Source organism: Mytilus trossulus, chromosome 6, assembly GCF_036588685.1.
Source record: "Mytilus trossulus isolate FHL-02 chromosome 6, PNRI_Mtr1.1.1.hap1, whole genome shotgun sequence".
Taxonomy (NCBI): domain Eukaryota; kingdom Metazoa; phylum Mollusca; class Bivalvia; order Mytilida; family Mytilidae; genus Mytilus; species Mytilus trossulus.
The window spans coordinates 7813795-7840016 of NC_086378.1; the positions used below are offsets into that span (position 1 = coordinate 7813795).

Consider the following 26222-nt stretch of genomic DNA (forward strand, 5'->3'; position numbering starts at 1 on the left):
AATTTCTTTTCTTTTTTTGTCATCATTTAACGTTTTTTTCAATTTTCAGCATTCAACATTCGATTTCAATATTCAACATTCGTTTTTCGACATCCAAGTTTTTCCCAGAAAAAAAATCCGCTGTGCATATTAAACAAAGGACACAGAAGGATTCATGACAAAACTAGATTGTCTAATTCTTCTTACCAGTACACTTGGTACAATAAAATACCTGATAATAAATTGTTCAAATAAGGGTTTCGAAAATAGTGGAATTAATTATTTTAGGAGTGTCAAGAACTCGTTGGAAGTACTTGATAAATTGCATGCTTATATTGGTGATTTTCCATCTGTTCAAAGTTTAGATTTTCTACCCTGTGTACCACATTGCCTCACATTCTCATTAAGAAAAAAATCACCCACCTAATTAAATGGGCATTTAAAAAATCAGAATGTGAATATATATATTCAAACTCTTTTAGTAGCAATAAACAAAAAAAACTATGTCAATTGGACATACTTTGATACTATAAATGCCCTTGATTTTTTTCTAGATAACATTTTTGTTTGCTTTGGAGATTCCGTATATCGTCAGATTATTGAAATTCCAATGGGGACTAACTGTGCACCACTTATTGCGGACCTGTTTTTGTATTGCTATGAGTTACAATTTATGACAAAAATCCGCAAAGACCCATCGAAACAACATCTGATAAACAAATTTAATAAAACTTTGAGATATTTGGATGACATTTTGGCTCTCAATAATGTCGACTTTAGTATGTATACTAAAGAAATTTATCCTGTTGAACCTACTTTAAATAAAGCTAATACTAACAATGACCAATGCGCTTTCCTCGATCTTGATATCTATATCACTAACAGAAAGCTTAATACTAAAAAATGTGATAAAAGAGATGATTTTTCATTTCCTATCCTTAATTATCCATTTTTAGATGGCGACGTTCCCTTGTCACCATCTTACAGTGTTATATATCTCAACTTGTACGATATGTAACAATGTTTTAGATTTTAACGAGAGAAATTTATGTACTACTGAAAAATTATTACACAAGAGTTTTCCATATCACAAACTAGTCAGAACATTTACTAAATTTTATCATCGGTATAAGGACATCATTCATAAATATAGCTCAACATGCAGACTTCTTATACGTTCAGGTATTTCACATCCAATTTTTTATGGAAATATTCCTTATAAAGCACAAAGGTGTCAGTATTCACCTCAGAAACTAACAAAACCTTTGAATAGACTTATTAAGAAGGGATATAGTTACGATACTGTTGTCAGGTCATTAAAGATTGCATATTTTGGCGTTAATATTGATTCACTTATAGGGTCTTTGCATCGGAACTAAACACATTTATTCAAAAAAACAGTTGTTGGCATGACACGGGTTATGTTCTTCTCATATATGTTATGATGGTATGATACTAAATCCCTAGCGGGAAGGATTGTGCTTGATATTCATATAATGAAATCATAATTTTTTAATCAGTTTAATTGAAGTCTGGAGCTGGCATGTCAGTTAACTGCTAGTGGTCTGTTGTTATTTATGTATAATTGTCATTTTGTTTATTTTCTTTGGTTTTATCTTCTGACATCAGACTAGGACTTCTCTTGAATTGAGTATTAAATGTACGTATTGTTATGCGTTTACTTTTCTACATTGGCTAGAGGTATATGATGAGGGTTGAGATCTCATAAACATGTTAAACCTCGTCGCATTTTTGCACCTGTCCCAAGTCAGGAGCCTCTGGTCTTTGTTAGTCTTGTATTATTTTAATTTTTTGTTTCTTGTGTACAATTTGGAAATTAGTATGGCGTTCATTATCACTTAAATAGTATAAATTTGTTTCTGGGCCAGCAGAAGGACGCCTCCCGGTGCAGGAATTTCCCCTTACATTAAAGACCTGTTGGTGACTTCTCCTGTTGTTTTTTATATGGTCGGGTTGTTGTCTCTTTCATACATTACCCATTTCCATTCTCAATTTTATGGAACAGTTGTGCCATTTTTTATTTCATTCCAATTAGTGGTTCTAAAAAGGGAAACATTTTTATGTATTTCCCTTAGGGGCATATTTTAAACTAAGTCCCTCTCTGGCAGCCATCATGGATGCTTGATCGGCTTCAAAGCGTCAAAGGAGTAGGTCTGGTAAGACCCCTTTTTGGCCTCAAAATATAGCAGTTTTAGTAAATTGTTAAACAGTAAACTTTTAGTTATTTATTGGACAGTAGAATGCTTCTGCTACATAAATATGTGCTGTTTTTGACAATTCAGTGCACATATATCGGGTTATAGCACCATCAAGTCATGCTAAATCACTGAAATCTTAGCTTAACTCTAGCATTTTAGTTAAATTTGGACGGTTTTCGTGTAATACAAAAGTGCCGCATTCGTGTTCATCCTTATTATTAAAATGTAAGTTGTATTTGATGATAATACATAACATATATAAAGGTTGAGGATGAACACAGATGTGGCCACTTTCATTTTTGAAAAAAAACCATCTGAAAAGTGACATTTTTCGGTATATTTTGTAGATTTTTGATATTTCAGCTTGAATCTGATCGTTTTTAATGACAAAATCAGTTAAAATCTGTAACATGAACTATTAGAATCAAACAAAATAGACACTTAAGTGTTTAAAAAGTGGTAAAAATCATTTGTCAGATGAACCTGAAATTTGAGGCCAAAATTGGTCCTTACCGGACCAACTCCTTTATAGTGAACGGTTATGTCCATATTCCTTTTTACGTTACAGTTCAACTGGGGTCCTCATTGCAGCTATTGTTAATGATTGAAGTCATAATGATTTCATTCATTGGTTTGAATGTTAAAAGAAAACTTTAAGTCAAAGCTCAATGATCAATTGAAAATTAAAGCAGTATTTCTAAAGTGTATGAAAACATAAAATGTATTTGTACTTGCTGCAAAACAGTAGAAAACCTAAGTGAGCCTCACTTTTCTCTGTTTCTAAAACTCATACCAATAAATATGATTTTTCCTACGCTGCATGAATATTTTATAACTAACCATGCATTTGCAGATGAATTAAGTAAAACCCTCACAGTGACAGTATTGTTGTAACTGTTGAAGCAAATAGCAAAGGAAAACAACAATATAAAAGATATCACAATTTATTACATCAAAATTAAAATTTGGTTTGGCAGGTGCCTGAGTAATAAAATATATACAATACTTTGTTACTACCAAATAAAAATATCTTTTGAACAGATCATTAACAAACTTAACAAGACATTATGCAATGGCGTAGGCTGTTTTTTTTTTTAAACTTAGTACTGACATATAAAATAATACTGTAACTATTTATCTGATGTTTATATTCTATATACTTGTGAATGGTACTATCCGAAAAAGTAGAAAAAAATTGGTCACTTTATGAAGAGACTTCTTGTCAACATAAAAGTATCAATATATTGTTTTAGTAAATATACTTACTTATGAAAAGAATTAAAAAAAAACAAAACAGGAATAGGACAAAACTAAGCATAAAATCATATAAATATGCATGTTTATACTGAAAAAGGAAAATTATATTTAATATAAATAATTATTTTACGGTAACTTCTACTGAACACTTAAATGAAAGTATTTTAACATTAATCATAATATCAAAAAATATTTAAGCAAAAAATTTAATTGTTTTCCCCAAACAAAATAAATTTTCGCTTTATCAACAGTTTTAAAAAATACTATAGGCATATTGTGAGTGAAAACACATCATAGCAGAAGCAGTTTTCTTGCTAAAAAATTGTCAAGAGAATATGTTTTCGAGTTCTGGATTCCAAGGAGAGCAATGTACTGTAATTGTTTACGTCTTATTTTCACTTGGACACTTGATGAATGGCATTAGCTACATAGTCAACGTTCCCTGATGTTACACCTGCCACTGAAATTCTGCCATCTTTTGTCAAGTAAATATGGAATTCATTAATCATTCTGTCCACCTAGAAAAAATACAATAGGATTATATGAAATACAACTGATCATAAAGTCAAATGATTTACCTTTACATACAGTAATCATGTGATGAACGATGTAGTTTACTATAATCTGGATAATTGTCTTCTAAATAAGCCTGGCTATTTATATTTAACTGTGTTAAAATTGCCCGAAACATATGCAAAATAACCCAGGGTCCTTTGCATTTAAATTCCATTTTCTTCTCATATAAACTTATAAGTTTAATTATAATACATATCTGTCCATACCAGCTTCAAAGGCAGTTGCAGGTACATTAATTATGATTATTGAATTAAAATTGTTTCTTTTAGTTTACAGTTTTAAGTGAAAGATTAGCAAAAGAAATATCTCATCAAAATAAATCAATGACATTGTTACTGAATAATAAATACCAGTTCAAAGTAGGAACATAGTTTAATGTTTGAATTAATTATTTCTGATTAACATAGACACAAAATAATATATAACTAGATGTGACAAAGCGACACTAATAGCCCTGTCCCAAAAAGTTGAAAAATCTCAAAAATCAAAAATCAGCTCAAAATGTGGAGGCATATAGAAAAAAAGTCTGTATAACTGTGATTTTCAACAATTTATGACAAGTCCAAAGCCCATAATTTAGGCAAAAATAAGTGGAGCATAACAATACTTAAACTTGATCTGTAACTCATCATGGTTAACTCACATACCAAAAATCAGCTCAAAATACGGAGAGGTATAGAAAAAAAGTCTGTATAACTGTGATTTTCAACAATTTATCAAAGTCCAAAGCCCATAATTTCGGCAAATATTAATGGAGCAGAACAAAAATTAAAAGTGATCTGTAACTCATCATGGTTAATTCAAATATCAAAAATCAGCCCAATATCTGAAGGCATTTAAAAAAAAGGCTGTATAACTGTGATTTTCAACAATTTATCAAAGTCCAAAGCCCATAATTTCGGCAAATATTAATGAGCAGAACAAAACTTAAAAGTGATCTGTAACTCATCATGGTTAATTCAAATATCAAAAATCAGCCCAATATCTGAAGGCATTTAGAAAAAAAGTCTGTATAACTGTGATTTTCAACAATTTATCAAAGTCCACAGCCTGTTATTTTGACAAAAATTAATGGAGGGGAACGAAACTTAAACTTGATCTGTAACACATTATGGTTAACTCACATACCAAAAATCAGCTCAATATCTGAAGGCATTTAGAAAAAAACTCCATATAATGGTTTTTGCAGAATGACAGAATTACGGAATTACAGAATTTTGGAATTATGGAATTACAGAATTATAGAATTAAGGAATTATGGAATTTTGGAATTACAGAATTTTGGACAAGGGTAAAACTGTATGGCACCAACAACTTCATTGCGGGGCTATAATAAAGTATCAAAATACAGTTGACTCTTTCTATCTTGAATTATGATTGACAGGATTAGACCAGAGAATTTTGTTCATAAATTCAGGAACACAGACTGTTCACATGAAAAATTTCGACTCAGTCAAAATTCTAAGTCAACAGAGTTCAGACAATTAGAGTTATGAGTTTACAGCAGCTAAAGTCAATAAACTGAGGCTAAATATTATGCATTAAACTGTCAGAACAAAGTTAACAGACTGACTAATTCTTTATATCTCTTACCTGCTCAGGTTTCAAACCAGTAAAACAGAACATTCCTATTTGATCAGTAATATGTTGCCAGTTATGACTTGATCCTTCACGGGCCAGGCCATCTTTCAATTTCTGTCTCATGGAGATAATACGATCAGCCATTCCTTTCACTTCTCCTAACCTGTTTAGAAAAAAAGTAATAAATAACACATTTGTAACACATCAAACAGATTTAGTTATAATAATGTAAGAATCTTAAACTTACATGCAATACAAAAATAAGAAAATGATGTATAATTGCCAATGAATCTTTCTACAAAAGACCAAATTATGTAGAAGTTAACAACCAAAGGTCAGCTTACGGTCAGAATCTTCCTAAAAGGGGAGTTGAGATAAAACAAAGAATCATAAAATCTCAAATTTATAAAAATTAAAGGGAGCTCACGTCAATAGATATAAACAATTTACCAAAATTTCTTACAAGTTGGTGAAAGCATTCAGGAGTTGTTGTCAGAAAACTGGTAAATCTCCTTTTTTAAATCTGTTTTTAGACAATGTCATTTTGCACAAAAAAAAGTGTCTTAGGGAGATATGAGCATGGTGATGTGCACTGCCAATTAAACAGTTTACATCCGATAATCAAATTCATTTAAAAGTAAAGTTTAAAATTTTCTTTGTTTTAATTTTAATGTCAATCATTTGAATGGCCATCTGATTACCATAATTGCCTTTTGTGGCTAAGTCTTAAGGGATTTAAATTGGGATCAGATATAAAATGTACGGCTGGCTCAAATATTCTTTGGAAGCCCTGCAATAGATATAAACAATTCATTAAAGTTTTATGCAAATTGGTTCAAATATTTTTGATTTAATGTCCGACATGTTGACGACAGACAAAGGTATACCATATTAGGTCCCGTATAAAAAAAAACACATTTTTTTCCAGAATGATCACCATTTTTTTAAGACTAACATACCACATATTTTTGAGTTCTGGGGAATTGAGTACTCTATCCACGATCCTTGCTCCATGTATAGGAGGGCTTGAATACATAGCTCTAATGAGGATTTTTATTTGTGACATTACTCTATCGGCTTCCTCTTTAGAAGAACAAACAATTGTGAAAGCGCCAGCTCTCTCCCCTACAAAGGTATATGTACATATTAGTAGTTATTCCACAAAAGAGTATTAGTTTCATTCTAAAGATTATTTCATGGTAAAATCTTGGGTTTGCAACCTTTTTTTAAATGCTTTAATAAGATTTTTGCATTGAATATTCTCTTTCAGTGTACAACATTAGATAAGCATATTCAAATTTTCACTTTTCCTTATAACAACAATGAGTACCAATATTGACCAACGAAAATAATGAATGACCAATATGTCTTTTTATGTAAAATGTGGGACCACATCATTAGCAACCAATCAAAGACTGCTACCACATATACCAGCATATAAAAACTTTAAATGGCGATATTCTTTAAATAAATACTTTCTTTCAAAAATCTATATTATTAATACAAGAAATAACAAATAAGATATTACTTGGGCTATAACAGTACTTTGTATGATTGTATTTTTTAAAATAAGTTGTAAAACTATTTAAACATGTGTATATCTAATAAACAAAGCAATCATTCTTACCATAGAGTCCCATATTTTTGGCATATGACTGACAGAGAGCTATTTCATGTCCATCAGCAAGAAAATGTCTGACTGCAAAGGCGTCTTTGTTAATATCCCCACTGGCAAATCCTTGGTAAGCCATGTCAAAGAAAGGATATAACTTTTTCTGCTTCATCACACTGCTAATTTCCTTCCATTGTTCTGGCTGTAAAAACATTAGTTAAGTTTGTTAAAATAACGCTTCATATCGTGGAAATCTTAGTATATTTTAGTGAGATTTATTCATGTTTAATAAGATCTCAGTGGATATTTTTCATGGATGAAGGAATACCATTTTTTCATTAATTTCTAATTTTGATGTTTCTCCACAGTCTGCATACAAGCCTATATAGATACTATATAGTGTACTTAGTTGAAGATTAAAATTTGTGGTTTATCTTTCCAACGAAAATTGGTATCCAACGTTTAAAATGAATATAGTATACAATATATTTTTATCCAATTAATGATATGAAGGTCTGATCTTACCTTGGGGTCTACACCTGTGGGGTTATGAGCACAAGCATGAAGAACAACTACACCACCCTCAGGAATTTTCTGAAATTAAAAATGAATATGTTTTTTTTGTCCTTATTATAATATAAGATCATAAAAGTTTATATATTTTTACACCACTATTTTTTTACTACATGTACTAAGGCTCATAAATATTAAAAGAGTTCAGATATATCTCTTTTCTTTTGTTCTGCAATAAATTTTGATTTAATTTTATTGCTTACATTCCCATCATAAACACAATCCAGATAGTTACCCCATAAAATAAAAAAAACAATGCAGCAATACAAAGAAAAAAAAACCTCTGAATAATGCCTTTTCAAGTTCCAAACTCACCGAAATATCTTCTAATGCTCCATTAAAATCGAAGCCACAAGTTTTGGGATCGTAATATCTGTACGATTGGACATCCATACCAGCATGTCTGAAAATATAAAAAGATATATTTACATTACTGCTATAAACTTCAAATCTTTTCAGTATTTTCCACAAAAAAAAAAAAATGTATATAAAAAGATGTTTTATGAGTGCCAATGAGACAACTCTCCATCAAAGCCACAATTTGTAAAATTAGGCCATTATAAGTTGAAAAAAACCCTGCCTTTAACACAGAGCCTAGGCTCAGACTGAAAAGAAGGCTGATAAAGGGCCTAAAAAATTACTAGTATAAAACCATTTAAACAGGAAAATCAAAGGTCTTATCTACATAAAAACAAGAATGTGTCCATAGTACACAGATGCCCCTTTCGCACTATCATTTTCTATGTTCAGTGATCCCTGAAATTGGAGTAAAAAACCCTAATTTGGCATTAAAATTAGAAAGACCATATAATAGGGAACATGTGTTTTAAGTTTCAATTTGATTGGACTTCAACTTCATCAAAAACTACCTCAACCATAAACTTTACCCTGATGTGGGACAGATAAACGAACAATTAGATGCAGAAACCAGAAAACATAATGCCCATAAATGGGGCATAAAATACACCAATAAGACACCACCAACAGTGCCACTAGGGGAGAAGGAACAACCAGGTCTTCCAGTGCACTTTATTTCAAAACTACATTCATTACCCCCTGAAATTCCACTATTTTTTTGTTCAGTCTTTTACATTTTTTTCTTTTAGCCATGCTGTTGTGATGTTGACATTTAAATTAATGAATTTTCAATTGCCTGTTTTCATCAACATACTTTTTTAAGACTTAATCTACTTACTTGAAGATTGGAATATGGTTTCCCCAAGTTGGAGTTGGTGTATAAAATGCTTTACTTTTTGCGTAGAATTTTGACTGCAAAGGGAAAAAAAGTTCAAATATTAGTTTCACAAATTCAGTGAGATACTAATTTTAGATGTGCATGATGTTTTTGTTGACATAATAAATGATCATATAAATGATGATTGTATCCATATATATTAGGGGCCAGATGAGGTTGTGTTGAAAACCCCTTGGTGGCCTTCAGCTGTTATCTGAACTTTGGTCAGGTTGTTGTCTCTTTAAGGATAATTTTCTGAAAGCAAGACACTAATAACAGCCAGCTGACTTACATTAAATATTCAACTTAACGCAGAAAATGTTATAAGAGTCATCCAGAGGTGAGATAGAAGATCAATACTACATTCAAGTATTACAATTAACAGATATAAACATATTATATATTTCACATTTGTCAGTGCCTCTAACAAGGGCAACTATATGACCAGCCTAGAACTTGATTATTTAAATTAGAGACTTAGAAAATAATTTACTTACAAAAAAGGCACCGCCAAGTCGTAGAGATCCAGTTCCAGAAATGCCTTGAACTGTAACATTCTGTAACAAATATCATAATCAACATATTAAGTTCTGCATGTACATAGACAATAACTGTTTAGTGTCTTTAAATATCAGCTGTATTTGTACAAGGCTAGGAAACAAGGTGTATGCGAGCTTTAAGCTAAAGAAATGTTTGAAAACAAACAGATGAAAAAAGTAATCGTTAATTCGCAATTGATATGTCATTGGAATGCGACTCCAATACACATTCTGAGGTCACGTAGGTTCATACAAAACTCAGTCCGGTAGTGGGCGGAGCTATTAAGCGTTATCTGTAGGGCTGTATCTGTATAGTAGAACACCCAATTGCAGGATAAAAACAAATATTGTCAGATACAAGTATGGTTACTTAAAGTTACCTAATTTTGACTCATGTTATTTTAAATATATACTGATTGTTTCTGTGGTTTACCAATTGGGTTTAAAACAAATTAAGGGTTAAACATACTTATAAAGATGGACTTATGTAAATGACATATACACATAATGTTCTAATTTCTTTAAAGACTTGTGAAATAAATTAAAAAAATTGGATATAATTTAAGCCAATCACAATTGTGTCTGAAACATGTGAACCATGTTCACTGTTCACTTTCGGCTAGTAATTATATGTTTTATTGATCCAACTTATTGTGAAATAAACATACATGTATATGGATATCTATTCTTTTTTGGGCTGTTACATACAAATGTACTTTGTTTGTTCATACTTATATATCATTAAGAAAGATGAGGAGTCCTTTACAGCATATTTCAGTGAGTATGAAGCTATAGGTAATATCTTTGGTTAGCTTGCTTGTTAGCTGAACCATGAAGTCATTGATAGGTTAGGTAAACTATCCTCCTTAAATAGTAGACTAGCCCAACAGATAACCAATCTATCTCTCTGTAGTAGGACTAAGCTACTTTACAAGGAGGGTAGTATACCTTACCTAACAATGACTTCACGATTCAGCTTAAAAGCAAGCTAACCAAAGATATTACCATTAGCTACATACTCACTGAAATCTGCTGTAAAAGTTGGTCTGGTCAGCTGTATTGTCATTCATTTTCTTATCTAGAGTTATTTCCCCTGTTAACTTGTTAGTATAAGCTCATAATTTTTAACCAATCAAGATAAATGTTTTATCATGTAAGTTTTTAGAACTATTCCTTTAATGCAATTCTTTCATAAAGAAACCACGAATTGTGCTAAAAACAACTTTTTATGACTTACAAGACCATCTTTGACAACTGAGCTGTCAGCACCAAATGCTAATTCAGCAGACGCTTTACAGAAAGTTGGAGGACCACTGATTGGTGCATACTCATGATCAACGTTCTCATCCATCATTTGTTTCTCTGCCTGAAAAAACATAATAATTTGGATTATAAACCTCAATAAGACATCATCATGGGTGCATCATATCTTAATCTTATAAAAACCAGATGCTCCGCAGGGCGTAGCTTTAATGACCGCAGAGGTTGAACCCTGAACGGTTGGGGCAAGTATGGACACAACATTCAAGCTGGATTCAGCTCTAAATTTGGATTGTGATTAAATAGTTGACACAGCATAGGTTTCTGACACAGAATGAATGTGTTCTAATGAACTTAAAATTTTTGTTTTCTCTTAGAGCAATTCACTATGCTGTTGAATATTAATCCTCTCAAAAAATGTTTGAAGAAATTTTCTTTTTATTTATGAAATTTCAAATGAGAAAATTGAACCCAATTTTTTTAATCACATTTTTTAATCACATCCCTTATTCCAAAACTAATCTCAAATAAAATTTCTAATGGAGTTTGCAACAATAACTACTCATATAAATACATCATAAAATATTAAGATGTTATCACTGAATGGTAAAGATTATTTTAATTTATCAGTTGGTAGTAAAAAGTAAATATACATTGTATATTGTATATAACAAAGATTTAAGTTGATTCTGGACAAAGAAAGATAACTCCAATTAAAAAAAATTCTTGCAATTGCACAATATTATGCAATTAGATATTTCTTGCTTACTATTCTGGACAAAGAAAGATAACTCTAATTAAAAAAAAATTTGCTATTTCACAATATTGTGCAATTAGATATTTCTTGCCATTGCGCAATACTGTGCAATTGAAAAGACTTGCTATTGCACAATACTTAATATAATAATTTTAGATCCTGGTTTGGACCAACTTGAAAACTGGGCCCATAATCAAAAATCTAAGTACATGTTTGGATTCAGCATATCAAAGAACCCCAAGATTTCAATTTTTGTTAAAATCAAACTAAGTTTAATTTTGGACCTTTTGGACTTTAATGTAGACCAATTTGAAAACAGGACCAAAAATGAAGAATCTACATACACAGTTAGATTTGGCATATCAAAGAACCCCATTTATTCAATTTTTGATGAGATCAAACAAAGTTTTATTTTGGACCCCGATTTGGACCAACTTGAAAACTGGGCCAATAATCAAGAATCTAAGTACATTTTTAGATTCAGCATATCAAAGAACCCAACCGATTCATTTTTTGTCAAAATCAAACTAAGTTAAATTTTGGACCCTTTGGACCTTAATGTAGACCAATTTGAAAACGGGACCAAAAATTAAGAATCTACATACACAGTTACATGTAAATTCGGCAAAGAACCCGAATTATTCAATTTTGATGAAATCAAACAAAGTTTAATTTTGGACCCTTTGGGCCCTTTATTCCTAAACTGTTGGGACCAAAACTCCCAAAATCATTACCAACCTTCCTTTTATGGTCATAAACCTTGTGTTTAAATTTCATAGATTTCTATTTACTTATACTAACGTTATGGTGTGAAAACCAAGAAAAATGCTTATTTGGGTCCCTTTTTGGCCCCTAATTCCTAAACTATTGGGATCCAAACTCCCAAAATCAATACCAACCTTCCTTTTGTGGTCATAAACATTGTGTTTAAATTTCATTGATTTCTATTAACTTAAACTAAAGTTATTGTGCAAAAACCAAGCATGATGCTTATTTGGGCCCTTTTTTGGCCCCTAATTCCTAAACTGTTGAAACCAAAACTCCCAAAATCAATCCCAACCTTTCTTTTGTGGTCATAAACCTTGTGTCAAAATTTCATAGATTTCTATTAACTTAAACTAAAGTTATAGTGTGAAAACCAAGAAAATGCTTATGTGGGCCCTTTTTGGCCCCTAATTCCTAAAATATTGGGACCAAAACTCCCAAAATCAATACCAACCTTCCTTTTGTGGTCATAAACCTTGTGTTAAAATTTCATAGATTTCTATTCACTTTCAATGACTTTTACTAAAGTTAGAGTGCGAAAACTAAAAGTATTCGGACGACGACGACGACGCAGACAACGACGCCAACGTGATAGTAATATACGACGAAATTTTTTTCAAATTTTGCGAAATTTTTTTCAAATTTTGCGGTCGTATAAAAATTAAGTGGTAAATCACACTACAGGGAGATAACTCAGTAAAAATCACCTGAACGTTTTAATCACATTCTGTTGTACATTATACATGTAATATCTGTAACTTTGTAATTTACATCATGTTTTAATTAATAAAATGTAGAATTGTATAAAAAATCCTTTTGTCAATTTTGACCTTTTGTATCATGTATAACATTTTTATAATGTCTTGTAAACATACTAATTTTCTGGTGTCATATGAGGAACACTCTATCCATGCATGTATACATTTGTACATCTATTTTCACATCATGAAAATTTTTATTATAAAGAAAACACCTTGAGGTGCAAAGTGCAAATCAAAAAAACAGTTCCAAACTTTTAAAAAAAATCTGTTTTTATCATATATTGTAACATAAACATGGTGAAATGAAGATACTCTAAAACTAATGTCATTATTAAAGGTACAATATCACAACAACTTTTACATTGATATTTTTTCATTTAATACAAGCATCTTACAACTATGTTTGGTTATTGTCTGTGCAATGTTTAGAATTCTAAAAACCTTTCAATCTAACAGTTTTATTTTGGTCCTTCAATTCCATCTGAAATGTATTTTTCTGCAAGTATTTCAGTACTTACTGTTTTGACACATTGTAAAATAAATGGCTTTCCTTGGTCATCTCTGTAAGCACCTGCTCCAAGGCTAACTTTTTTGGGATTTGTATCTTTCTTAAAAGCCTCTGTTAAACCTAAGATAGCATCTGGTGGTCCCATTTCTACATTGCCCCATGTTGAACTATAAAGATTCAAATAACTATTTTCATGATGGATCAATATTCATCTATCATTACTACATTGTATATTTGAACTAAATGTATGACAATTTCATGTTAGCAGAACTATAAAATACCGTTATGATTTTAGGTCAAGTTCATGTACATGTACCCACAAACTACAGAAGTCAAATAATCAATATATATTTGAATTGTTGATAATAATTAAAACATTTATGAAGAAAAAAATCTTTTTATTTAATTTCTAATAATTTCTTTTAATATACCATAGAAAATGTATCATTTCTATGATATATGATCTGATCATGCTAGTAGTACAATGCATGAAGTTAGTGTCACACTTTCTTAGACATACATTTTTTAGTTTAAACAGGATAAATATAGAAAATAAAGGATGTTGTTTTAGTGGTACAAAATGTACTACATTTGTATTGACCAAATAATTATGTTTGTAAGTCTGTGGGACAGGATATAGGTTGTGTTATTTTGTTAAGGCTCATCACGTTTATATAACATTTATCCTGTTTTACCGTTTTATTTTTGACAAATGTCATGAATGTCAATTAATCTTTTATTCAATTCAGCACAATAACAAAATTTTAATGCAAGTTTCTTCTATCAGTATCTGAATTTATATATCATGTATATAGGTTGCCAATAGGCAACTTTTGAGTTCATTGCATTTCCATCAAAAATTTTCATTTTAGTGATCATCTTTTGTCCATTATGGGGCATTGTTATTTCCTTTCCATGTTGAGCAACAGTTGATAACTATGGTATCCTGTCATTCTGGCCCAAAGCCAATTTGGCCCATAGTTCATCCGGCCCCAAGTAAAAGGCAAGTTGATCCATCCAAAGTTGATCTGGCCCACTTTGATCCAGCCCCATAATAAGATATGAATAACTATATTGACTTCGGAAGATTTTGTGACAAATTTTTAACAGTATAAATGGAATTTGTAAAAAGTGTCAATGATGGATGCATCAGGTAATTATAATTGAAGTATTGGAGTACCAGTCAAAGAATTATTTTAATCCAATATGCAAATGAGTGTGATTGTGTCTGTTTGTATAGCAGCTTCAACACAAAAAATATCATGCTATTAATTTCAATGATAACTTTGAATGTCATGACTCTGCAATTTTTATTTTATTTAATTTACACACAGAATAGCTAAATAAATATTTAGCCTCCATCGAAACCTATAAAATTTAACGCATCATTATGACTTGTTTAATCCTATCAAATGAAAGACTTTTTAATTTAAGATCAGTCAATTGAAATGAAATGCTAATTACTGGTGATTAAAGTTGATGTCTGTTGATAGTACATGTAGTATGTACTAAATTCTGTTTTATACCTTTTTATTATAATTATACCCAATAATTTTGAAAACTTGTAATGAAAACATAATCAACATAGTTTTATATTCATCTAAAGAAAATATTTGTCAAGGCCATTTTTTTTTCGTACACCTCTTACATTATAATAAAATTCATAAACATTTACGAATTACAATTGATATATATATTTATTTCTATCTCTTAAATATATATATATATATTTTATTGGGGACGGATCAACTTTAAATATGGGCCGGATCAACATACATTTGTTGTACATGACATTGGGCCGGATTGACATGAAAGCGATAAATATCATGAATATGATGCTACAATGCACATGTACATGTATATTGCACAAATCATTTTGCAAATTTAATTCTTATTAAAAAACAGTTATTATCGATAATCAGCACTGTCATTAGGAAATCCTGTTTAAATGTACCTAAGGAATAAACATTATTTCTAGTTTAACCTACAAAATGATGATCATGAAGACCTTAGATAAAATAGTGCATGTAGTGCAGGGATACAAACAGGGCCCTGTTTCTGGTTAAATAATGACTTCATAAAGACCGGCATAATTGGCAAACCTTTCCTGTGAAGGACCCTACTTAAAGTGGTCTATTTCATTTGGATTTTTTTGAAACACCTCATATCTTGATACCTTGTTCCTATTTTCACAAATTACATGGACATTACATGTATTTAAGTTTATCAAAATTTCAAAGCAAATTCAACCGCCAGGCGACAAACAGTCATTTTCTGTCTTTTTCGGCTACCGTCAGTGTCAAATTGTTTAATTTGTGACGGTAGTCAGTTTACTGTTGGTCTTTTAATATTTCAGGGGTTTGGTTAACTTTCTTTTCTTAATTCTATCTCCGTTTCATTAACAACTCTAGTAGTTCCGGCCATTTCGTTTTCCCCCGCCGGGCCACTTCCGGTGTCCCGGTAGCCCGGCCGGGCCTATGACGTCATTTTGGGGATAGAAATACGTAAGCTCTAGGGTTTGGGGGAGTGCACTTTTGGGATTTGAACGCCAGAAAACAGTTGACTTTAGTCTTTATTACATTCTACATTTTTATCTAAACAATATATATCTTACTAACCAGGTAAGGACTTAACCGTAAACTTGACCATCGTATTTTAAGTATTTATCTTATTGAAATGTCTTGTAAATGTGAACTATACAAAATACATGTAAAAAGAACGTAATAAAACATATATAGACTTTAATAATCGTCAGTTTATTAGAGAACCTGGGAAGACACAACACTAATCTGTTACAAATTGGGGGCTCGTCCGTCGATAAATTTACGATTTTAAAAGCATAACAACAACAAATATATAAATTTCAATCAGGAAATTTGAATTGTGAAGATTTTATTTTGAAAATTAGCACAAATGGCTTCCGCAAGGAGGGTTTTTGACTCCGTTGGGTCTAGTTTTAAGCGACTTTTCAGTCCTAGTTATTTTGAACTAAACCCGGAAAGTAACAAACAAAATACAGTTGAAAATCAAGAAACAAACAAACCAAAATGTGTTGAAATGGTTGATATGAATACAAGAAATAAAGGCTTACCTGAATTAAGAGCAACTGAATCAGCAGTTAGTCCAATCCAAAGTTATGAAAATGAATTTTTTGTTCAATCAGTACACACATCCAATGACGTTTCGGATGAAAATACTTGCACACAGACAAACTTCGAAGCTCAACAATATCACAATTCAGCTTCAGATATTGAGAACTCTAAATTATTGACTCCGATAAGCATTGTCAATAAGAATGACGGTACACAAAATTCATTTCATTGTCGTGAAATCATAAATTCTGAACCCACATTCCGTCAACATCAAACATTCCTTGACACGCCGTCTTTTGAAACAGAAACACCACACTTTAGTGAAATTGAGAGACACACATATCACACACATAATTCTGATGATGAGTATTCTAAACGGGCAAATGTGTCCATACACAACGACAAACATGCCAACTTTTCACGTCAAACATGTCCGCCACACGTTGGAAATGACGTCGTTCATTCAATATTTAACCCTTATCACGTGACACCCTCAAATTACGGAGGCTCCATTGGGGAACGTGAAAACAGACAACTATCTACAAAGTCTACAAATGATCCAAATATGGATGAAATGAAAGAAAATTCTTTCAACACACAGGAACGTGTGTTTTATGAACAATGCCATAAAAACAAAGTACCAATACCTGATGAATATTCATCAGAATTAAGAACAAAAACTGTCAATAGTAATGAGAAAGTGGGGTATTTTGACCCTAGAGAAAACACAATCATCACAAATAAAACACAAGAAATGACAAGTGCAAAAGGCACTGCCAAACATAGTGTACATGGTCCTGAATATGAGGTACCTGAATACCAACCAAACACTACGTATCAAAATCAGAACAATATGAGTAGCAACTATAACACAATGACAAAAATAAATGATCAAACACCTGATATGAATAGACAATTATTTTCAAGGTACCAGGGCAATACGGCTCTGAATTATAGAGATCAAACACGAACCAGACAAAATTATCAACACGCAAATGATAATTGTTATTTTGATCAGACTAGATATAGCAATGAAGCAACTCATAATAAAAAGTACAACCCTATTCAAACAGGTTGCACAACTGACACAGAATTTCAAACTAATAAACATAGGGAGTATCCACCTTACTTAAAGGAAAAACTAAACAAGACCGAACAGTCCCCTGTAAATCTGTCAACACTACCTGGCTCTTGGTCTAGTAGACACAAACGAAAAGAAAAGGACCCTGACACATACAATGGGGTAAACGTTGAATGGCCCGACTATATCTGCCATTTTGAGCAGGTCGCTATGTGGAATGAATGGACTGATCAAGAAAAAGCAGCACAACTCTCAATTTGTCTCCGCGGAAATGCTCAGCGAGTTCTAAGCGAACTGACCAAGAGTGAGTTGTCAGACTACAACAAACTGAGATCTGCTTTAACGCAACGTTTTTGCCCTCCTGAGCGCGAAACAGCCTTTCGTTGTGAATTTAGAACGCGCAGAAGGAGCCGAGATGAGTCGGCTGCCGAGTACGGGTACTCTTTAAAGAGATTAGCCAGTCATGCATATCCACAAATTCCAATGAGCATGCGTGAGTCACTGGTTATTGAGCAATATGTCTCTGGGTTAGGTAATGCGGAATTAAAGCGTCACGTACAGTTCTCACACCCTTCCACCCTAGATAAGGCAATATCGCTTGCTGTAGAATTTGAAGCCTTTGAAGGGACACAAAACTCACAATACCGCAAGCCCAAACCAGAGGAAGCTGTTAATATATACGCAGTACAAAATACACATGCATTTGAAACAAACCAAAATACACATGTTGATCCTAGTATTTGGGAGTTAGCTGATTCCGTGAAGGCTATTCAACAAACACTGGCAAATTTTGCACATGGTCAACAGTCAGATTTCAATCAGGGCAATAACACAAGACCAAGAGAAAATAAAATTCCAATATGTTACACATGTCAAAAAGAAGGTCACATAAGTAGAAACTGCCCAGAAGCACCTTACAGAAGACAGGACAACAATAACTACAATAGGAATAGAAGGGCTAACAACCAGAGACAACCACAAAACACGCATTCAGATGATTTAAAATAGGACGGACTGTACTCGAGGCCGAGAGTTCAGTCCCTTTTAAGATTGATATGGAAAAACAAATAAAAGGGCCTTTAATTGTTAGATTATCTGCTATTTCAAATAACTGTTGGTTTGCTAATGTTGAAATTGGTGGTTTAGACACTAATATGTTAATTGACACTGGATCAGCAGTGACATTGATTTCAAAAGAGAATTATGATGAATTAAAATGTGACAAATCAAAATTAATTAAAGTAACTTCAACATTAGCAACCGCTGACGGGGAACCATTGACAGTATTGGGGGAAACTAAACTGTCAATAACACTGGGGGGTAAAACGTTCATAAATTCTGTGATTGTGGCAGAATTAGGGGGTATGCCAGGCATTTTAGGCTTGGATTTTTTGTCAAGAAATGCATTTGTTATAGACACTGGGAAGGGGAGGTTATGCTCCCCACTAGTTGATATTCAACTAATTAGAGAGGGTAGTCTTGATATACGATGTGCAAGAGTACACTTAGCGGAAACTGTTCACATTCCTGCGCACAGTGAAATGTTCGTTACCGGGGAAATACGGGGTCATTTTCCAAGTACTAAAGATGGCTGTTTAGAGCCATTAGATCGATTCAGGGGTGGTGATCATGTTATAATACCAAAGTCACTAACCGATACAACAAAAACAAATATAGTCTTTTCTATAATGAACCCGACACCAAATCCGAAAATCTTAAAGAAAAATATACAGGTGGCAACGGTACACCCTGTCGAACAGATACTCTCTTGTCAATTTGGACAGAAAGAGAAAGTAAGTTATGGAGATAGATGCGGATTTGAAAAACGAATCTCCTCAATACGACCGGAAGTCAGTCTTGACCTTCCTGCACATTTGCAGCCGTTGGTAGACAATGCATCTAAAAAACTATCACATGACCAGCGCGCTGCACTCACTACCGTCATTAAAAAATATACCGACATTTTTATGGAACCGGATGGGATACTTGGACAAACTAATCTTTTCGAGCACACTATCGATACGGGAGATTCGAAGCCGATAAAACTTCCTCCGCGCCGACTACCAATACACATGAGGGAGATTGCAGAGACAGAAATCGAGAAAATGTTGGAGCAAGACATAATAGAGCACAGTAACTCTCCTTGGGCAGCACCAATTGTACTCGTGAAGAAGAAAGATGGCGCCACGCGCTTCTGTGTGGACTACAGAAAATTGAACGCCATTACGCGCAAGGACGCCTATCCACTTCCGCGCATCGACGAGTCACTAGATTCACTTGCGGGCGCCAAGTACTTTTGTTCCATGGACATGGCCAGCGGGTATTGGCAAATGAAGATGAACGAAAAAGATAAACAAAAGACCGCATTTGCCACTCACAAAGGACTTTTTCAATTTAAATGTATGCCATTTGGCCTAGCTAACAGCCCTGCAAGTTTTGAACGTCTCATGGAAATCGTACTGAGCGGAATGCAATGGGAAAGATGCCTTGTGTATCTTGATGATGTAATTGTCTTTGGGAAATCTTTTGATGAAACTTTACAAAACTTGACAACTGTTTTCCATCGATTCCAGTCAGCAAACTTAAAACTTAAACCAAAAAAATGTGCCCTCTTTGAAGAAGAAGTGTCCTATTTGGGTCACGTCGTTTCCAAGGAAGGAGTTAAGTGTAACCCTGAAAAATTAGACACTATCAAGCACTGGCCAGCTCCGGAAAATGTGTCTGATGTCCGTTCGTTTCTAGGCATAGCGTCCTACTACCGCAAGTTTATAGCCAATTTTTCAACAATATCTTTTCCACTTACACAGTTAACAAGAAAAGACCAGAAATTTGTCTGGTCAGACAAGTGTGCAAACGCTTTTCTTACTTTGAAGAATGCGCTTACTTCAGCTCCAATTTTGTCTTATCCTACCCGGAACGATCAATTTATTTTAGACACAGACGCTAGTGCCTATGGCATTGGTGCTGTCCTATCGCAAGTCCAAGACGGAGAGGAAAAAGTTATTGCGTACGGTAGTAAAACTCTCTCTAGGTCACAAATGAGATATTGCACAACTTATCGAGAACTTTTGGCAGTCGTGGTATTCGTAAAACAGTTCAAACATTTCCTGTACGGACGAAACTTTCTAATCCGTACTGACCATTCCTCCCTTACATGGTTGAAAAACTTCAAAGAACCAGAGGGAATGGTGGCACGCTGGATATCCACCCTTGACACGTATGATTTTGACATAAAGCACCGAAAAGGGGCATTACATGGCAATGCCGACGCCCTGTCTCGACGTCCAAGACGAAGATGTCAGAGGAGTACCTGTTTACAGTGCATCGCTAATAACAATACAGGCAACTGTCCTGTATCAGTCATCTCTAAGCATGACAAAACGCTAAATGATTCCAACCAGACAAAACATGTATCTGATGACTCTGATGTCAGCACTTCGGTTGACTTCCAAGAATCAAACTGGACACAACAATGGAGTACAACCGAATTAAAACAATATCAACATGAAGACAAAACCATCAATTCAATGCTATCGCTGCGGCAAATACATGGTAAAGAAAAGCCTCATATAAGCACAGCTGACCAAGATCTTAGTACTTTATTAAAACAATGGGAGTTGCTTGATGTAATTGACGACATTCTGTACAGAAGATGGGAAAATAGTGATGGAACATCATATCAGCAACTGGTTGCGCCAATGAAAATTCGGGGTGAAATTTTACGTCTGCTACATGACTGTAGAACAGCAGGGCACTTTGGTCGCGATAGAACTCTAGCAAAAGTCAGAGCAAGGTTTTATTGGCCGGGAATGACTACAGACATAACACGATGGTGTCAGACATGTCTCTTATGCCAGCAAAGAAAACCGGGCCCTGGTCTAGGCAAATCTCCCATGCAACATCGAAATGTTTATAGACCAATGGAATGCATCGCAATAGATCTAATGGGTCCACTGCCAATTACAGACCATTCAAACCAGTACATCATGGTAGTTTCCGATTACTTTACCAAGTGGACTGAGGCGTACCCTCTCAAAGAACACTGTGCTCAGACAGTGGCCGACAAGCTTGTAACTGAATTTATTTCTCGGTTCGGGGCGCCATGCCGTATACATACTGATCAGGGACGTGAGTTCGAATCCAAACTATTCGCAAGTATGTGCGATCTATTGGAAATCGAGAAAACTAGAACCACTCCCTATCACCCACAGTCAGACGGTATGGTAGAGCGCTACAATAGGACCCTACAACAAATTTTATCAATGTTTGTTAATGAAAATAAAGATGATTGGGATAGCCACCTCCCTTATGTTACTATGGCATACAGAGCATGTACCCACGAAAGTACAAAATGCAGTCCAAATTTACTAATGCTCGGACGCGAAATATCTTTACCAATTGATATCTTAACCGGGTCAAACCAAGATGAAATTTTTAGTTTCTGTCCAAACCTATACATCGAATGGATGCGCGACGCCATGCAAAGAGCTTTTGATAAAGTTCACGAAAATTTGCAGTCAAGTTTTCATAGACAAAAAAAATACTATGATTGTAAGCTAAAACACAGACAATTTGAAATTGGGAATAAAGTTCTCAGATGGTATCCACCGAAAGCAAACAAAAAACTTGGTTTGGGTTGGATTGGTCCCTACAAAATTAGTAGAAAATTGTCTGATATAACCTATGAAATAAAGGATTGTCAAAATTCAAAGCTTAAAGTAGTCCATGTGGACCATTTAAAAGCACTTTACACACGTGAAGATACATCCGATGCTTCAGTTCAAGAAGAACAATTGACAGAACAAACATTAGATCAATCAATTTGGATTGATGACACCGTTGACAATATCACTGATATACAAGATGAAAATGTTCACAATGTTGAAACGGAACCAGTCTCTCCTAAGTACAGTAGTCGGGGAAGACAGGTAAAACCTCCAATCAAGTTTTCGCCATATTAACATACATTATAAAACAGTCAAAAGAATGCCAAATTCTTTTTATTAAAAGAAGGGGGGTAGTTATTTAATATTTGAAATGCAAAAATATACAATACAAGTAAAAACTATACATATTCTTTTTTTTTATTTATACCCAACATAATAAATTTACACTCTCAATATACTATGTATTTAACAAGAGCATAACCTTAACTCTGCATGAATACATGCTTTTGTGATTCTGAACAAGTGTTCGGATAATTTATTAGCACATATTTTATGTTTTCTTTTTTATTATTAGTTAATTATGAATGTACAGTATTCCAGTATAAGCACACGAACAATTTTTTGCCATGGGTATTTATGTACTTTCGGTACTATGAGTAACCGGATGCTGTGGTTAAATCGATTAATGTGGATCGATATAATAGAGAACGTTGAATTGGTCAATGTGTACCAATGTAACACGACTTTTAAACAGTCAGGGTGGGCATGTTCTATTATACGGCAATTTGTTGGCCATGGACTCTTAGTTTTCGGCTACGTTGATAGAAACATGTACACTTCTACTAAATAAACCATGTTGCTTTAAAATGACTGGCCAATGTGGGCCATGTCAGAATTGTCAAGAGTAATATTTAATTTGACATAATATATTTCTTTAGTTTATTTTTATTTTAAAGGGGGAGATGTGCTAGTCAATTGACTGAATAATTTAATCAGTAAAATCAAATGCATTTATACATGGTCACCTAAAAACTTTTGGTTCCAATTTCAGGATGGAAATTCAAATCTTTGCTGATGGAGATTTTGAAGATGAGGATTTAGAAAACCGAATTGAATTTTTCTATACACCTATAACCATGCAGTGTCCTATTGATGGTTGTAACGCCGGTCGGTTTGGATCAAAAGCTAAATATCAAAGACACTGGGACGAGAAGCACCTATATTTATCCATCAGTTACAGTTGCCCTGAGAGATTGTGCAAATCAGTATGTAGACGGAAAGCTGATATGAAGCAGCACCTTAAAAAAATTCATGAAATTGAAAATGTACTTAAACTTGAAACAAAATTAACCACATGTAAAAAAGAGGTCAGAGAAAATAAAGGATTTGTAGATCCTGGTATTTTTATTTTTCGTGGCCGGACCAAACTAGCAACAACAACAACCTCTACCACATCATTGACAAATACTGTTACCACTATGGGTAACATCAACACACCGTCTATCACCAACACATCATTGACAAATACTGTTACCACTATGGGTAACATCAACACACCGTCTATCACCAACACATCATTGACAAATACTGTTACCACTATGGGTAACATCAACACACCGTCTATCACCAGTTCACCATCTATCACCAGTACACCATCTATCATCACTACACCATCTATCACCACTTCACCATCTTTCGTTGTAAATCTTCCATCAAAATTTCCAGAAACACCAAGAAGACCGCCATTACTTCCTCTACCAGACTTTCCTATATTTCCTGATCGAACCCCATTTTCCTTAACATCAAGAATTTCTCTTACCGAGTATAGAAACAGAAGCCAGCTGGAAACAGAAAATGCCTATTCTGGGCATCCTGCACACAACCACTCTGGTTGTACATCAACAATTCAGAGTAAAAACTTGACAACAGAGAAAAACAACCAATCTGGTTGTAAAACCACAAGCAGTGAAACTCAAACATTAATAACAGATCTGCCTCCGTTAATACTGCCACTAATACCAGAGACCCGCCCAGAAGTTGAATCCCTTCTGAGATGGCTGTGCAACTCTATGGATTCTATTGGACGGTTGCGTGAGTCAGCGAAGCACAAGTTGGAGGATATAAAGGAATCAGGAAGCAGGCAACAAGACAGAGACAATAGAAGGAAGCTTGAAGCAGAAAACCGAGAACTCAGGAGACAGATAGCCGAAAATAAATGGAGAGAAGAACTATTCAGAGACATTGCCAAACAATAAACGTTGAAACTTTATATTTTATATTGTGATGTTACTCTATATCTATTATATTTATTGTTGCATAATTTTATTTAAATAACTTAATTTATTTCATTTGTATTTCAGGTTGAACATTGTTATATAAATATATGTTATTGTTGTTGTTATTGAATATTTTATTACTTGTTGATCTATATTAAATTTTAAAGGTCCCAGTAGGCTGAATTTTAATTGCATATTGTGCTAACTATAACTTTATTTCAGATAGTCTTTGAACAATACTTACAAACTAGTAACATTATACATATTGTTAATCACTTGTGTAAATTTAAAAATTGTTTTTAAATTATATATTTTAGGTTATATTCTTGCCACTTTGGACTAATGTGTTTCGGCACATTAGGTCTTAAGAGGGAGGGAGTGTGACGGTAGTCAGTTTACTGTTGGTCTTTTAATATTTCAGGGGTTTGGTTAACTTTCTTTTCTTAATTCTATCTCCGTTTCATTAACAACTCTAGTAGTTCCGGCCATTTCGTTTTCCCCCGCCGGGCCACTTCCGGTGTCCCGGTAGCCCGGCCGGGCCTATGACGTCATTTTGGGGATAGAAATACGTAAGCTCTAGGGTTTGGGGGAGTGCACTTTTGGGATTTGAACGCCAGAAAACAGTTGACTTTAGTCTTTATTACATTCTACATTTTTATCTAAACAATATATATCTTACTAACCAGGTAAGGACTTAACCGTAAACTTGACCATCGTATTTTAAGTATTTATCTTATTGAAATGTCTTGTAAATGTGAACTATACAAAATACATGTAAAAAGAACGTAATAAAACATATATAGACTTTAATAATCGTCAGTTTATTAGAGAACCTGGGAAGACACAACACTAATCTGTTACAAATTTTTCCATGATTCGTCAAAATATCCTAATCGTCATTCGTCAGATGTCTCAAATAATTATCGTAACAGTTACTTTTGGAGAAAAAAAAAATAGATTTTTTATCATCGTCACATGTCATGCACTAAAAATTACCGTAAACATTATTTGGCAAGAATCTTTTAGTTAATAGACGTCATAGAGGTACCCCTGTTTCATAAAAAATACCCTGTTTAGGCCATAACTACCCCCATTCAGCCCCACATGTAATTGCACATTATAAAAAGTTGTATCAGACTGGTATATGAATATAAATAAATAGTCAGGAATTGAAAACTAGTATTCATTGAAAAAAGTAGATGCACTTTTTTTCAGATTCTCCACAAAAAACTAACGAATAGAAAAAAATCCCAAACTATTAAATATAGATATGTGCACGTACCTTTGTTTCACATTTGTAGCTGATGCATATTGTGGTAGAAACCGAATAAGATTTGACGATTTAACGGCTTGACGGAGTGCCATGATCAGAGATGTTGCGGCTTCAAGGTCAGAATTCGTGGTGTAAAGGGAAGAAACTCTAAACTGATAAATGTCACTTTGGATTATGAGAAACATATAAACAAGAATCTGACCCGAGCTTAA

General features: G+C 33.5%; 2 protein-coding genes across 2 annotated transcripts; one reads left to right on the plus strand and one right to left on the minus strand.

The window, feature by feature from the left end:
- Nucleotides 1-3126: 3126 nt before the first annotated feature.
- On the minus strand, nucleotides 3127-26181 carry LOC134720697 (aspartate aminotransferase, mitochondrial-like). The gene is made up of 11 exons (XM_063583141.1): nucleotides 26020-26181; nucleotides 13632-13788; nucleotides 10808-10936; nucleotides 9529-9588; nucleotides 8993-9066; nucleotides 8113-8200; nucleotides 7750-7818; nucleotides 7240-7426; nucleotides 6572-6737; nucleotides 5625-5775; nucleotides 3127-3973 (listed from the first exon to the last, which is right to left on the minus strand). The coding sequence occupies exons 1-11, from the start codon at nucleotides 26100-26102 to the stop codon at nucleotides 3851-3853; spliced, it is 1287 nt and encodes a 428-aa protein (XP_063439211.1). The 5' UTR covers nucleotides 26103-26181; the 3' UTR covers nucleotides 3127-3850.
- On the plus strand, nucleotides 15947-24771 carry LOC134723166 (uncharacterized). The gene is made up of 2 exons (XM_063586800.1): nucleotides 15947-16242; nucleotides 23513-24771. Exon 2 carries the CDS (start codon nucleotides 23514-23516, stop codon nucleotides 24714-24716), a length of 1203 nt encoding a protein of 400 aa, XP_063442870.1. The 5' UTR covers nucleotides 15947-16242; nucleotide 23513; the 3' UTR covers nucleotides 24717-24771.
- Nucleotides 26182-26222: the final 41 nt, after the last annotated feature.